The sequence below is a fragment of the Patiria miniata genome, unplaced genomic scaffold, assembly GCF_015706575.1.
Source record: "Patiria miniata isolate m_02_andy unplaced genomic scaffold, ASM1570657v1 HiC_scaffold_3, whole genome shotgun sequence".
In the NCBI taxonomy this organism is placed as follows: Eukaryota; Metazoa; Echinodermata; class Asteroidea; order Valvatida; family Asterinidae; genus Patiria; species Patiria miniata.
This window is the reverse complement of record NW_024037069.1, coordinates 9,964,650-9,979,208: the sequence shown is the minus strand read 5'-3', so window position 1 is coordinate 9,979,208 and position 14,559 is coordinate 9,964,650. Positions and strand designations below refer to the sequence as shown.

The 14,559-nt window shown below is 42.0% G+C and overlaps 1 protein-coding gene and 1 long non-coding RNA gene across 2 annotated transcripts; both read left to right on the top strand.

Moving 5' to 3' along the window:
* The first annotated feature begins 1,210 nt into the window (after nucleotides 1–1,210).
* On the top strand, nucleotides 1,211–2,108 carry LOC119738869. Its single transcript, XR_005272518.1, has 3 exons — nucleotides 1,211–1,283; nucleotides 1,560–1,640; nucleotides 2,086–2,108. It is a non-coding gene; the product is annotated as an uncharacterized LOC119738869 (long non-coding RNA).
* A 24-nt stretch (nucleotides 2,109–2,132) lies between these two features.
* Nucleotides 2,133–4,460, top strand: LOC119736449 (tyrosine-protein kinase receptor Tie-1-like). The gene is made up of 5 exons (XM_038210469.1): nucleotides 2,133–2,267; nucleotides 2,511–2,620; nucleotides 2,977–3,139; nucleotides 3,612–3,748; nucleotides 4,145–4,460. Exons 1-5 carry the CDS (start codon nucleotides 2,136–2,138, stop codon nucleotides 4,458–4,460), a joined length of 858 nt encoding a protein of 285 aa, XP_038066397.1. The 5' UTR covers nucleotides 2,133–2,135.
* The last annotated feature ends 10,099 nt before the right edge of the window (nucleotides 4,461–14,559 follow it).

The following is a 14,559-nucleotide window of genomic DNA, read 5'->3' as shown; positions in this document are numbered from 1 at the left end:
ATTATTAAGCAAGGTTTAAACATTGTTCCTCAGATGGATTGAACATCTGTATTACTCAATCCGAAAGGTTAAAAAACACCCAACATTCGGCCAGTTCTCCCAAAAACGTAATTACACTACTTTGTCATTGTTGATTGTTTCTTCAAAAGTGATTATTATACCGTTGACACTAACAAATTGGTTAAGTCTATGTCAGTTATGTTGAATCGTTTATTCAAGTCTATGTTGAATCGTTTATTATTTCATTTGTGTTATTCCATAGGTTCGCCACAATAACTTAAAATTTAGGTTGGGCTATTTGGTCTATCCCAGTACGGTGCCACTTGTCGCTATACTTGTACCGAGTTTGGTCATTCCACTCTCCATGGCGATACTGCTCGCTGCTACCTTCGTGTATTGCAAACAATTGCAAAGGAAGCGCACCCACGACCGAAGACTATTGGGCAGGATAGTGGCGATTCATCTCGGTAAGTGCTGGTGGCAAGAGATGACTTCAGTTTACTCGAATATTTATTTCCTGAGTGCTAGAAACAGGTGCACAAAACTGCGGTGAAGAGAGAGTATCATCTCAGTCTATATGAGTATGCTCTTGTAAGTTAAAATCACTTGATCGCAAGACGGCGAAATGGTAAACAACACGAAACCCTTTCAAATTTCAAAGCCAATTATCCTTCATCACTTGTGTCTACCGGCTACTTATCAATTCCTAATTTTCAAACATAATTATGATAGTTAAGAAACAAATTAAACAGTACGTAGCTGCACATCTCCGTATTAAATTATGTTCTACTTCTAAAAAAACTCTCAAGGTGGCCGCTAACGGGCAGCCGGTTTTGATGGTAAAATACACGGCAAAAGAATTCAAATGGCGTGCTCCTCATTTGACTGTAAATTGTCAAGTTGTAGACAGGATGAAACAAATTTCTCTACAAAAACAAAAATAAATATAGAACTCTTTTGTCAAGATTGTGTTTACCATTTTAGACAACTTGTGAATCTTGTGTAGCATGCAAAGGTTGTTTTGTCTGTTGATTTGTAAGCCTGATCGTGGTCGTAAACTTACCACTATATTACGTTATTTACTGTTAATGCGACATTGCATCTCTTTTCCTCAGAAATTGACTCCCACGTCAAAAGACGCAAGTGGTATAGATCCCAGAAACAGTCGGAATCTACTCAGCCAAAACAAAAGCGCATTGTCCTGAACAACAAGGTCAGCTTTGTTCCCGACGACATCCATATCGACTTCAGCCAACTGGAATTTGGGGAAACTCTCGGACAAGGTAGTGACTTTGTACGAGGAAACAATGAACATTTCATGAGTTCAAAGAGTAAGCTGTTATTTTACCTGAGAATAAAGGGGCTGTGTGTGCAAACCGTTATTGGCGTGAATGAAACACATTTTCACGTTTCGACCCTTAGAAAATTATTTAGACTCGGCCAGTCGCTGGGTCTGTTAGTAAGTCGGTAGGTCGGTTGGTCTGCCAGCTGGCTAGTCTTCGTACCAGCAAAAGATAATCAGCAAAGATGAGTATAAAACACTTGAATAAATTTTACAGGTGCATTTGGGCGTGTACTGAAAGCTGTTCTACACGATACGTCAGGGGAAGATCAAATTGTGGCCGTAAAGACAGTGCAAGGTTGGTGATGAGAATGTCGGCCATTTGTGAGAGATGTTTTCTATGACAGTATCATGGATTCAAAACAAAGCATTGAAAAGTTTTTCCTCGGTTAAAAAAAGGGCCCATTTCAGAATGGTATGCATTTTGGTCTTGATTATACTTGTTGCTGATTAGAGTTACAGAAGAGGTGTTGGATGACCTTATACCGAGAAAGAGGAACGAAAAACATTAATCAATGTGCATCTTGAATGAAAGAGCCGAAAGAGTCTTTTCGTTCAGAATTGCGAATTGTTGGTTGTAAAATGTTCTTGAACTGAATTGATTGTGTCTCTGGGTTATTGCATTTCTCTGGTGATGAAAATAAGTTGAAATACAAGTTCCTGTTTTTGTGTAGTAGCTTGGCCAAATGTAAGTTTAGCGTGCCAGTTTACACATATAATTGCCTTATTTTTTACATGTATAGACACCTCGGACCCGAAAAATGTGGTAAAGTTCCTGGAAGAAGGCCTGATCATGAAAACCTTCGACCATGTCAACGTTCTTGGGCTTCTGGGGTTGACCTTTGACGCGGACAAAAACCCCTTGGTGGTGATACCCTTCATGGCAAACGGTGACCTCAAGACATATCTGGTCAAGAAGAAACAGGTGTGTAGTCAAGAGCGATCAATGTCGATAATAGGTAGTGGAAGGTTTGATAAAAGAATAGGTGATGAGTGGCATGAGTTTGGAGCTCACTCAATGGTGATTTTGGTACATGTTGTTACGTTTAATAATTAATATTAAGATTTATTGAACAAAATGCTGTCCCATTTCGTAAACAGTATGTCATGTGTTTTGATCTGAGAACAGTATTTATTTATTCATTGGAGGTTTTTACTTTCAATTTAGACCTTGGCGACATCTCTGCTGATGAGGTTTGCCTCACATGCTGCACTCGGTATGAGTTACTTGGCTCAGCACAAGTTTGTCCACAGAGATCTTGCGGCCAGAAATTGCATGTACGTGTATCCTCTCTTTTATATCATCCGGGGCTTTTTACACATGTCTTTATATGTGTGTTTGAGTAAAAGCCAAATGAATGTTACGAGAAATCGGTCAGTTCGTTTAGAAGTTGATAATGAGCAGGACAAGTTCTTTTCAGAACTAATATCTTCTAAGCAGTAGTTATTACCACATGGTGTTACCGCAAACCGAAACGAAATAGGTCAGCTGTTTCATCGAAAATAATTTTAATGCACCAGAGATACCAAGGGACATGCATTCATTGAATTAACTCCACAGTTCGAATTAATGGCATTGCAATTCTTAAATGATGTGACCCCAAAGTAAGATCAACTTTTAACAACCTCTTTAGGGTGGATAGTGATCTTCTGGTGAAGATAGCGGATTTTGGACTATCCCGTGACATGCACGAATCGGATTACTACACAAGCGGCGATGCCCAGGCTAAGCTGCCTATCAAATGGATGGCTCCCGAGTCCATGGAACGTCGAGTGTACAACGCCAGGACTGACGTGGTACGCAATTAAATCCATCTTTGATTGGAATGTTAGATGATGTTTAGATAAAGATCTTAACGGAAAAGAAAGCAAAACACATCACTTTGCGTTCTGTGGAACTATCCTTCGAAGAGAAACTACATGAACTTCGATGTCCGGCCATGAAACGTCAGTTTATTGATAATTTACATCGGGTATGTTTTCAAGGCGCCTGACCCTCATTAGCTGGAGTATTTCGTCTTCAGACGCCCACCTCGAACTGATTTCTAAGTTAATTTAGTAATAAACGTTTTTATTTAAATTTGACACAAGATCTCATTAAACAGTTCAATAAAGACTCAAATACAATGTAGTTTGGTCAATCATCGTTAATCTTGGCTACCCTTTCCAGCTTGCTCATGTCAACTGTTCGGTAGCTCAATTGAACAGTCATCATTAGAATGGTCTCTTACATTGAAAAAAAATATTTGTCTTCTTTGGTTTTCTACAGTGGTCATACGGTGTGCTCCTATGGGAGATTTTCAGTAAGGGTGCAAAACCGTATCCAGGAATTCCCAACCAAGATGTGTATGATTTCTTGAAGAGAGGTCAACGCATGGATGCTCCCAAGAACTGCCCGCCAGAAGTGTATGTTCAAACAGCGCTCACCATTACTTTTAAAAAATTACACATCTAATGTCGTTTTAACTGCTGTAAAGTATACATGGTTCTTTGTATTTTGCTCAACTTTTTCTAAAAGTGAAGGAATCTGTTTCACTCTCAGAGGTTTTTCTTACTTTAAAGAAGGAATATAACACTCTGTAGTTGTGAGAAACTGTGAAGAGTGTTTTGTTTGGGGTTTCAAAAAAAGGGTAACTCAATTCTCAAACATTTTTCAAAAAATGTAGGGTTAATGTGCTCGAGTAATCAGTAATAATGGAAAGTGTATTGTCGGGGGTTTCAAGTAAAAGTGCAGACACAATTTGATATACGATCAAGCATGCAGCATCTAATGATTCTTGTTACATTTGCTGACTGATACAGCTACGGCATAATGGTATGTTGCTGGCAGGACAACCCAAAATCACGTTGCACCTTCGTCCAAGTTGCTAACGAGCTGGAAGAACTGTTGGAGGGAGACCGTGACTACGTAGCAGCTCCTAGTGCGGGTGTGGTTGGTAAGCGACCCATCGAACATCGCGAAGAACCTGGTGTCAAAGACGACAGCTATCTGGTCCCGATGCAGCAGGAGACCGCCTTTGGTGCTGACGGACCGTGTAGTGACAGAGAAACCAGCGGGAGCCATGCGACCGCCGCCCATGATCCCTTGGATTATGTCAATAAAATTGTCATTAGATAAAGTGTCTTGCACATTCCCAGATAAGAAGTATCCGAAAAGAAAATGGTTTAAAGAAAAAAGTCTGTTTCAAGTGGCCAATATATTAAAATCATTATTGATCAAGATGGATCAATAGGACACGCTTCTTGCTCACTTTCATTCCTAAGAAAAAAGATCCTAGTCTTTTCTCTCCGTGTATTGGAATGAAATCGTTTACAATATATAGAAGGTGGCAGGCTAAACTAATAGCTAAAACATGGCTTTTTAAGCGTCTTAAACCAATGCCAAATGCCATTTTTTTTTCTGCGATTGACATTTGTTGTTTATGGACTGTGGTATTTAAATCTGAGGTATTACTGTGGTTCACCATCATTGAATGAAACGTTCACAGATAAATATTTTGTTGAACTTCATAATATTCGGATTTCCCTCAAATGAGTGCATGCATGATTGTTTTTAAAGATAAAAATGTTCACATTTTATAATAATACTTGAACCGTTTTTTCTAAAATACACAGTGATTTTCCAGTATTGTATTATATAACCATTAGCTTCGTAAAGTACATTCCTGTACAAACAGTAAAATAATAACAAGCCATACAATGTTTATTTGCAAATGATAACTTGCCGACTGGGAAATTTCCTTACAGATTCTTGCAAGTTGCACAAAACATTTATATAAAAAATGGTGAAGTTATCAATAAATTATCGACTGTCGGTATCGCTATAAAACTAAAATTTGGAGCAAACACTAATAGCAATGTTATTTTATTTAACGTATTGTACACATTTGTTTTTTAGCATTTAATTATTAAAATAAATATTGTATTACATAATTGACATAATTTGTATATTTGGAACACCAGTAAAGACCTATATACTTAGACAGATGACACGTGCATTTGCATTCTTCTGCGAAATAAATATGAATTGTAGCTCATTTCATTGAGATGATATCTTGTTTACCTTTAAAAGTGTTTTAAAAATGGTGAAAGGAGAGTGTTCTGTCGAAGGTGCAAAAAAATAGCAATTTTGAAAAGAAGTTCTTTAAGCAAGGTAACTGAGGCTGCTCAATGGTTGCCAGTTAATGTAGAAAAACAAACTGGCTTAACAGGTTAACAAAATACCAGAATAAGTTGGTAAATGACTTCGAAAGATTTATTTTAAAAAGTTGCAGAGTTGGAGATCTAACAATGATTGTAGTTAGCACCGAGTGTTGTATAAAGGCTCATACATGTATTCGATTTTCATTTGATTCGATTTAATCTTGCTTTTGGATCATGATTCATTCGATACACAGATACATATTTAATCACCTTTTTATTCAGATTATTAGCATTGCAATGGTATATTGCTAACTTATAGCAAACATTGAATTTCTGTTTAAAATGTTAAGACAAATTTTAGTTCAGATGTGTTGAATCACATACATTTCACAGACAGATCGATTTATCCGATGACTTTCTTCTTATACTTGATATGCATTTTGTAGAGTATTTTTGGGGAACAGGGTTGTTTGATTTGAATTATTTTAATCATTAATCTAAATCCTGCTTTAAATCAATACAAAAACGACTAAAATCGGCATTTTTAATTTGAATGCTCCACCTGCATATATTCTATTGCATAATTGACATTACTGTTATATTTTCAATACATGTACACGCAGGCCTGCTAGCTGACTAAATATCTGTTCTAACGTAATCGCGTGTGCACAGGTTTTCGCCTTAGTACAGACATTGATTGAGGGATATTCCATTGTCAACACAACTGTACCGTTAGACTCTCATGAAAAAATGGAATCCCTTTGAATTGATATTCAGTGGAGATTCATCTATTCCTACAAACAAGTCTGTGAAGACTGATGCCACGTGCATATTATGCATTATTTTGCCAAATTAATATGCGTTCTTCCTTATGTATGTAGCGAAATAATCTTTTGTCAGGCCATGCATTTTTGTGTTATTATTGCGATCAAGAGAGGGCGTCAGACAAGACCTATAAAAAGTATCCGTATCTGGGCAGACCCGCCGAGGTCGCCAGGGTCATACGCTAGACAATAAATGATTACAATGTATACATTTGGAGGCGCGGGAAAAGAGTACGCGCAACAGGAAAAATGAGTGGCAGAATGATATGTGGAAACATGAGGGAAGTTTCGGCATGATTTTCGGTGGACAGAAGCAAAATAAATCAGCTCGACAAGTAAATCACATAGAAGAGTCATTGTGTATGTTTTCGTTCCAGTTTTATTGAAGCCTATACCCCTTTGCTTCACGGCAAAATAACACTACAAATTGGTAACACGGATGGGGTGTGGGTAACGTGTTTGAAACGTGAACTTGACGACGACAAAAACAGAATTTTGGAGCGTATCGTCGAGAGATCATTTTGCCTGGGCTGCTGCTTAGCTAGCTTCAAGACGGGACGAAATACGGCGAACGGTTTTAGAGTTCGTCGATCCATTGATGCAACCGAGACCTGAGCTGCAGGCCTTCCCAATCGAGCCTGACTTGCTGAAAAGCGGACTGTCTTGGAAGTCCGCTGTGCCGTGACAGCTGCCGTTTGATCCGCACCGAGACCCGTGGGCAGCGGATGTACGGTCTTCGCTGCGAGGAGACGGGGTCCGCAACTACACAAACGCCTTCGCTGGACGTTGAATTATTGCACTTCGAACAACGGGGGTGTTGCTGTGACGGATAGCACTATTTGGATGACAGAGGCGTGAAGCTTGATGTCCGAGACTCGCTTGGACTGGGCCTACTGGTGTGGGGAGCTCGAGAGGGCAACAGTCAAGTCGGCTACACCTGCTGTACTGGAGTGACGGTTCAACGCTGCGGTGGATGAACTGAGGATTGACAAGTCTCCGGCCTGGATCGACTGGTGAAACAGCTCATGGTATTGTAACTGCAGGACTGATTAATGAACTTTCACCTTTAATTGTATGTTGAACAGTACGTAGGCTATAATTTCATTAAGGGTTGCCCTGAAAACACAAAATACCCAGTTGTTGTATTGTCGAGGTGTGTTTGAAGTCTGCCTAATACATGTAGTTTGCTCATTATCTCATTTACCTGTGTTCATATGCAATAGTGTGTCCCAAGTTATGAAAGTTTGATTGAGAGTGCTTGAGGGATTTTTGTTTGGCACAGAAGCAAATATTATGGCTAACTCAGAAACAGATTTGATAACCCAGTTGGTGACAGGGCTGACAAATGCCCTAAAGCAGGATAAGCCTCGGGCTGTATCACAGCGCCCAATCAAACTTTCAAAGTTTTCGGGTAAACCCACAAGGGCAGGGGACCCCACTATAATAGAATGGTTAGATGAAGTAGATGTGTACATTCAGCAATGCAGTATCCCGGAGGATGAGCAAGCAAAGGTTGTCATTCAGCATTTAACAGGGGTAGCCCGGGAGGAGATTAAGTGCCATGGGGATGAAATTAAAAACAATATTGCTTCCCTAAAGAAACTGCTTAAGAGGAGTTTTGGTGCGGACGAGACTGTTCAGTCTCTTCAAGAAGCCCTCTATGAGCGCACTCAAAGGGAGGAAGAATCACTGATGGATTTTTCTAGATCGCTTATGCGACTTCATGATCGAATCCTTGAAGTCGCGACAGAAGGCGAGAAGGGCGCCCTCAAGGGGTTACGCGACAGGGTATTAATCAGCCAGTTTGTCGCTGGTGCTAGAATTCAATCTGTTAGGCTGGAGCTGCGCAGGCTTGAGTTAGCCAAACCTTCCCAAAGTTTCAGTGAGATGCGCGATGCAGCACGGGAACTTTTCCGTGACATTGAAGGGGGGTCACGCCCCAAACGGAGTCAAGTGCACCAGGTGTCAGCTGAAAGTGTATCACCTGAGGCTGAAGATAGTACACCGGGGGTCAAGGTCAATGAAATTTCAGTTAATAGGAATAATGACCAGTTGCAACAGGTGTTAGCACAACAGCAAGAGCTGTTGCGATGTCTCCAGTCACAACAGGGTATGTTGTTAAAGCAACAGGAGCAGTTGAATACATTGTTGAAACATGTACATGTAGGGCAAGATGCGAAAATTCCGTGGGTATCGGATACTGCCGGGAACAGACCACCTCTGGTTTGTTTTTACTGTAAGAAACCAGGGCATATCAAGGCTCATTGCAAGCGCAGAATAGCTAAGGAGGCAGCGACAACAGCTCAGCCATCACGCGAACCACAGTTAAGTAGTAATGTGCAGGGTAAAGTAGTCGGGGAGGGGTTAAACCCCCATGCTCCACAACTGTAGGCCGAGTGGTGGAGGACAAGGTCCAAAAGGCCTCACAAAATGGAGATTCCCAATGTGGAAGGGTGCAGTCAGAGTCTTCCATTGATGAGGTGCTCTCTAAGTTGGTGCGAGAAAGTCCAAAGGCTTGTGTGACTTTGGCAGGCGTCAAAACCACATGTGTACTTGACACCGGAGCGGAGGCGTCTCTGATTTCTGCATCTTTCTACAGGGAGAATCTAGCTAAAAAGATGGCCGGATTGAAACAGATAGGGACGCATTTGCGAGTTTTTGGAGCAAGTTGCGTTGAACTACCCATTGAGGGGTATGTTGAAGTCCCTTTGAGTGTTTACAACTACACAGTTGTAGGCCATTTTTTAGTAGTGAAGGATTCTGTGGAGGCTGACCCAAAACATAGACCTTGTCCAGTGTTGCTTGGATGCAACGTACTGCACTTACTGAAAGATCTTACAATAGAACCCGAGCATGAAGACGCTGGTGCATGGTCATTGGCATTACAGTGGTATGGGTTTTCAAGGGGATTGGACCAAACTGAAACTGAAAATATAGTCAAGGAGACATCTGGTAAGGGACCAGTAGCTGCGCGTACAGGCAGAAACCCAACCATGATATTGCCAAGAGAGGTGCGCAGCATACCGTGTTACTTAAGAGCACCGACTGACACCTTAGAGGGGTGTACGGTTTTGGTTGAGGGTCTGCCTGGAGTGAACGAAATGGGGCTCAGTAATAGAACAGGGGAACAATCCGACTCTGGTACATGTACTTTGGGTGCCAACTTTAAGGTTTATGATTCATGTGAGATAACCAGGGGTAGAATTGTCAATGTGTTGGTGGCAAATGTGGGAGCCCATGTACTTGAAATACCTTCACACTTTAAACTTGCCAGCGTCACAAAGATCACTACCAGGCCCAATGTTGAACTTGAGGAAGGGTCAGATGGGATTCATGTTTCAGTGAGTAATATCCTTTGTGAATCATTGGGGTATCAGGAGTTGCCCCAGACTGATTTAGGCAAACCCGTGGACCATGATATTGAAATAGGTGATGGGGGGTCGTCGCCGAACGGCGAGTTGTACGTTTTCGAGGATGGTTCGGAGTACCAGTTACCCATTAGGTTAAGTCTTGACTTGGGTGTAGAATTGAGCAGGGAGGATCGGGATCAGATAGTGCACTTGATTCAAAAACATGACTCAGTGTTTTCAAAAGATTCACTGGACCTTGGGTTTTGTGACCAAGTGCCTCACAAGATTCAGACAACCGATGACCATCCGATAAACCAACCATATCGGCGTATCCCTCCACACCACTTTAAAGAAGTTAGGGAGTTAATTGAAAAATTCCTGGACCAGGGCATTGTGCAAAAGAGTAGTAGTCCCTATGCGAGCCCTATAGTGCTTGTACAAAAGAAGGATGGGTCCTTAAGAATTTGTGTCGATTACAGGCGGCTGAATGCCAAAACGGTGCGTGACTCCTTTCCTTTGCCTCGAATTGAGGAGTCACTGGAGGCACTCCGGGGGGCTAAGTATTTTTCATCTTTGGATCTCGCACACGGATATCATCAGGTAGCGATGGACCCTGACTCTGTCAGTAAAACTGCGTTTCGGGTTCCCTTTGGCTTGTACGAATACACCAGAATGCCTTTAGGGCTAGTAAATGCACCAGGAACCTTTCAGAGGGTCATGGAGATGTGTCTCGGTGACATGAACCTGTGTGAGTTACTGATTTATCTTGACGATATTTTGGTGTTTTCGTCTACTGTTCAAGAACATATCAACAGGTTGGACAGGGTTTTGTCTAGGCTTGCTCAGTTTGGATTAAAGGTGAAGGGCTCAAAGTGCCACTTGTTTAGTGAACATGTGTCCTACCTGGGGCATGTGGTTGGGCCAGAGGGTGTGGCTGTGGATGAAGACAAAATACAGAAAATTAAGGATTGGCCGATTCCGGAGAATGCCGCGCAGCTTAGATCATTCCTGGGCCTGGCTGGATATTATAGGCGCTTTGTGCAAAACTTCTCCAGAATAGCGGCGCCACTGCATGCTCTTATACCCTCACAGGCTAAGGGCAATGCGAGAGGCAAGTTACCTAGTTTTGTCTGGGACTCAGATGCGCAGTTAGCATTCGATGCATTGAAGCATGCTTTAACACATGCACCAGTTTTGGCCTATCCCAATTTTGCCCAACCATTTGTCCTGGAGGTGGATGCATCCCTGCAGGGTTTAGGAGCTTGTCTGTGTCAGGATGACGAGAATGGTAGAAGGCATCCGGTAGCGTATGCCAGCCGCGGTCTAAGGGGTGTTGAAGCTAAATACCCGGATTATAGTTCCTTTAAATTGGAACTTTTGGCGCTCAAGTGGGCGGTAGTTGATAAGTTTAGAGATCACCTTTTGGGGGCAACCTTTATTGTCCTTACTGACAATAACCCGCTTGCTTACCTCAAATCAGCAAAGTTAGGTGCTACTGAGATGCGTTGGGTTTCGCAATTAGCCGCGTTCAATTTTGAAGTACAGTTCCGTTCAGGGAGAAGCAACAGATGTGCAGATGCACTTAGTAGGTATCCTGGGCATGCAAGTGATTCGTCAGAGGTTGAAGGTCTTATGCAGGATAAGTTGCACTCGACTTTACTTCCCAAGACAGCAGTAGTTGATAAAGTGAAGGTTAAACAGGCACATAATGAAGTACCCACAGAGGGGGCTGGACCTCCTGGTGTGTTTCCGTCTTGGTCGACGGAGCAACTTTCTTCCTTGCAAAAGCGTGATACAGAGTTGGGTTGTGTCTGGGAGTGTTGGAACCGGAGGTGGACACCAGGGGAGGTAGTGTCTGATGAACATGGCCAATCACCTAAGATTAAATTATGGCTTGATCAGTGGTCACGTATTGTTGATCGTGACGGGGTTCTTTGCCGGCGGGTAATTGATCCTATACATGGAGAATTATTCCAGATACTCTTGCCGAAAAGTCTTCGACAGAGAGTATTGCAAGGTTGCCATGACGGATGGGGGCACCAGGGAGTTGTCCGGACAAGTTCATTATTAAGGAGACGGGTTTACTGGCCACAAATGACGGCAACCGTTCGTGATTATATTGACCATTGCCAGAGGTGTATTACTTCCAAGGTGGCTCAACCGCAGACAAAGGTTCCCATGCGTCATCTGCTGGCATTTCGGCCTTTGGAAGTTCTAGCGGTAGACTTTGTTAAACTTGACAAGGGTTGCAGGGGATTTGAAGATGTTCTTATAATGACAGATGTATACACAAAGTTTTCGCAAGCAGTACCTTGTAAGGATCAACACGCAGTCACAGTTGCTAAAGTGTTAAGGGACCATTGGTTCACAAAGTTTGGTATCCCGAATAGACTCCACAGCGATCAAGGGAGAAATTTTGAGGGGGATATTGTAAGGGAGCTTTGCACCTTGTATGGAATTAAAAAGACGAGAACCACCCCGTACCACCCTGAAGGGAACGGCCAAGCCGAACGCTTTTATCGGACCTTGTTTGGGTTGATTCGCTCTCTGGATGAGCGTGACAGGCGCAAATGGCCAGATTTACTATCGCATTTAGTTTTTGTGTACAATGCAACACCTCATTGTACGACTGGGGTCCCTCCGTACACTTTAATGTTTGGGCGGGAACCTCTGATCCCTTTGGATCAGATGCTAGGAAGGAATGATAGTAATTGGGAGCAGGACTTTGTTGCTGAACAGGGAGAATTGCTAGATCGTGCTAGGGAGATTGTAAAAGAGAGAGTAACTAAGCGAAATATCCAAAATAAGCAGCGTCACGATAGTAAGCGTGTCGACAAACCCATACACTGTGGTTCACAGGTGCTTATGAGAAGACTAGCATTTAAAGGTCGTCACAAATTAGCAGATAAATATGAAAAGGTCCCATATAAGGTAATTTGGACCAGTGAACATGGGGATGTTTTCCGAATCCGTCCTATTAGAGGTGGACCAGAGCGAATCGTAAATAGGAAATATTTACGACTTGACCCTATGGCGGAAATTGATTCTGAGGGTAGTGAGGAATCCAGTTCAGATTCAGATTGGGATGTAATAGAGCAACCCGTAGAACAAGTGTTGGGTCAAAAACAACATGGTGTTGGCAGTGATAAAGTAGGGGAGCCAGGTGGCTCTAAGCTGCCTAGACGGTCTCAGAGAATTAATCGGGGCATGAACAGCAACCCATTTCGACTGCCCAAGTCAGTTATAAAGTAATGTCTATCTACTTTGTTTGAACGCTTGTTGCGTGCTGTACGTTGGGAAGTTACTAAAGGAAAGGCTGGGGTATCCAGTTTCCGCCTGGTGATCACCCATCTGTCAGCATCAACATGTGTTTGACAGGAAATACAAGAATTTTACAGAGTTATGTAGTATTTTGTAAGTACCTGTATGTATAATAGTAACCTGTTTTGATAACTTTCTTTCAGGTGTGTGGAAAGCCTTGTTGCTACTTCGAAGGAAGGTTTGGGGAATCCAGTTTCCTGTAGTGACAACTTGGCTAGCCAACATCTCCAGTAATTATGGGAGGTTTTGTACTTTTTGGTCACAGTTTCGTAAAGAGAATGAGGAACAGACATGGTTTTGCATATGAGGTCGAACTGCAGAGAAGCAAAATCCCTATCGCATGTATTGGCGAAGGTGGGTTGACTTTTGACCGGGTCCTGTGTAACCAAGGCCGTTATTTCCGACAGTTACAGCAATTGCAACCCACAGTATTAATTATTGATTTGGGAACAAACGATCTGTGTTCGGTTGAGCGAACCCCTAGCCAGGTTCACACCTCACTTTGTAATATGGTGTCTGCTCTTCATAAGTGGGACGTATACCCCGATACTTTGGTGTTTTTACCAGTTTTGCCACGAACCGGGGGGTTGAGAAGCTACCAAGTGTCATTGCAGACATTTAATAGGAGAGTCATAGATTTCAATGAGCTGTTGGAAAAGTCCACGTTCCTTGAAGATCGATGGTGGGTTTGGCGCCATCGGGGTCTCAAGAACCCGCGTTTTAGTTTAGATGGGGTGCATCTTAATTCGGAAGGAATGCTACAGTATGAGAGGACACTACGAAAGTTACTTAAGTTTTTCGACTCTCGTATCTGGTTTTAGCTTCAAGGACACGATTATTAAGCTACATTTGTAACTGATTAGAGTATTCATACATGTAAATTCAAAAGAGGAGTTGTATCATGTAACAGAGTATAATGTGTATAGAGTTTATCGAGATTTTGGGCCAATCATTGTAACTTTTACATGACTGTTATAGAAGACAGCCTGAATGGATACATAGCAGTACACGTATTCATTTTTATCAATTGTTATTCAAGCTTGTTGTATTTCCAGTTTTTCCTTGTTTATAATAAGTATGTGTAGTAAGGCAAATAATGTATGCTGTAAAGAAACGACATTTTGATTTTGTTTGATCCTGTGAAAGCATTACTTTTAACCTTGATCTCCAGGAGTAGATCACCCAAGTAGGGGAGTTTGTAGCGAAATAATCTTTTGTCAGGCCATGCATTTTTGTGTTATTATTGCGATCAAGAGAGGGCGTCAGACAAGACCTATAAAAAGTATCCGTATCTGGGCAGACCCGCCGAGGTCGCCAGGGTCATACGCTAGACAATAAATGATTACAATGTATACATTTGGAGGCGCGGGAAAAGAGTACGCGCAACAGGAAAAATGAGTGGCAGAATGATATGTGGAAACATGAGGGAAGTTTCGGCATGATTTTCGGTGGACAGAAGCAAAATAAATCAGCTCGACAAGTAAATCACATAGAAGAGTCAGTGGGTATGTTTTCGTTCCAGTTTTATTGAAGCCTATACCCCTTCGCTTCACGGCAAAATAACACTACATGTAAAATT

Coding starts and splice junctions, on each gene's coding strand:
- LOC119736449 (XM_038210469.1), top strand. CDS start 2,136: ATGAAAACCTTCGACCATGTCAACGTTCTTGGGCTTCTGGGGTTGACC. Junction 2,621..2,976: donor CTTGCGGCCAGAAATTGCAT/GTACGTGTATCC, acceptor CAACCTCTTTAG/GGTGGATAGTGATCTTCTGG. Junction 3,140..3,611: donor ACAACGCCAGGACTGACGTG/GTACGCAATTAA, acceptor GGTTTTCTACAG/TGGTCATACGGTGTGCTCCT.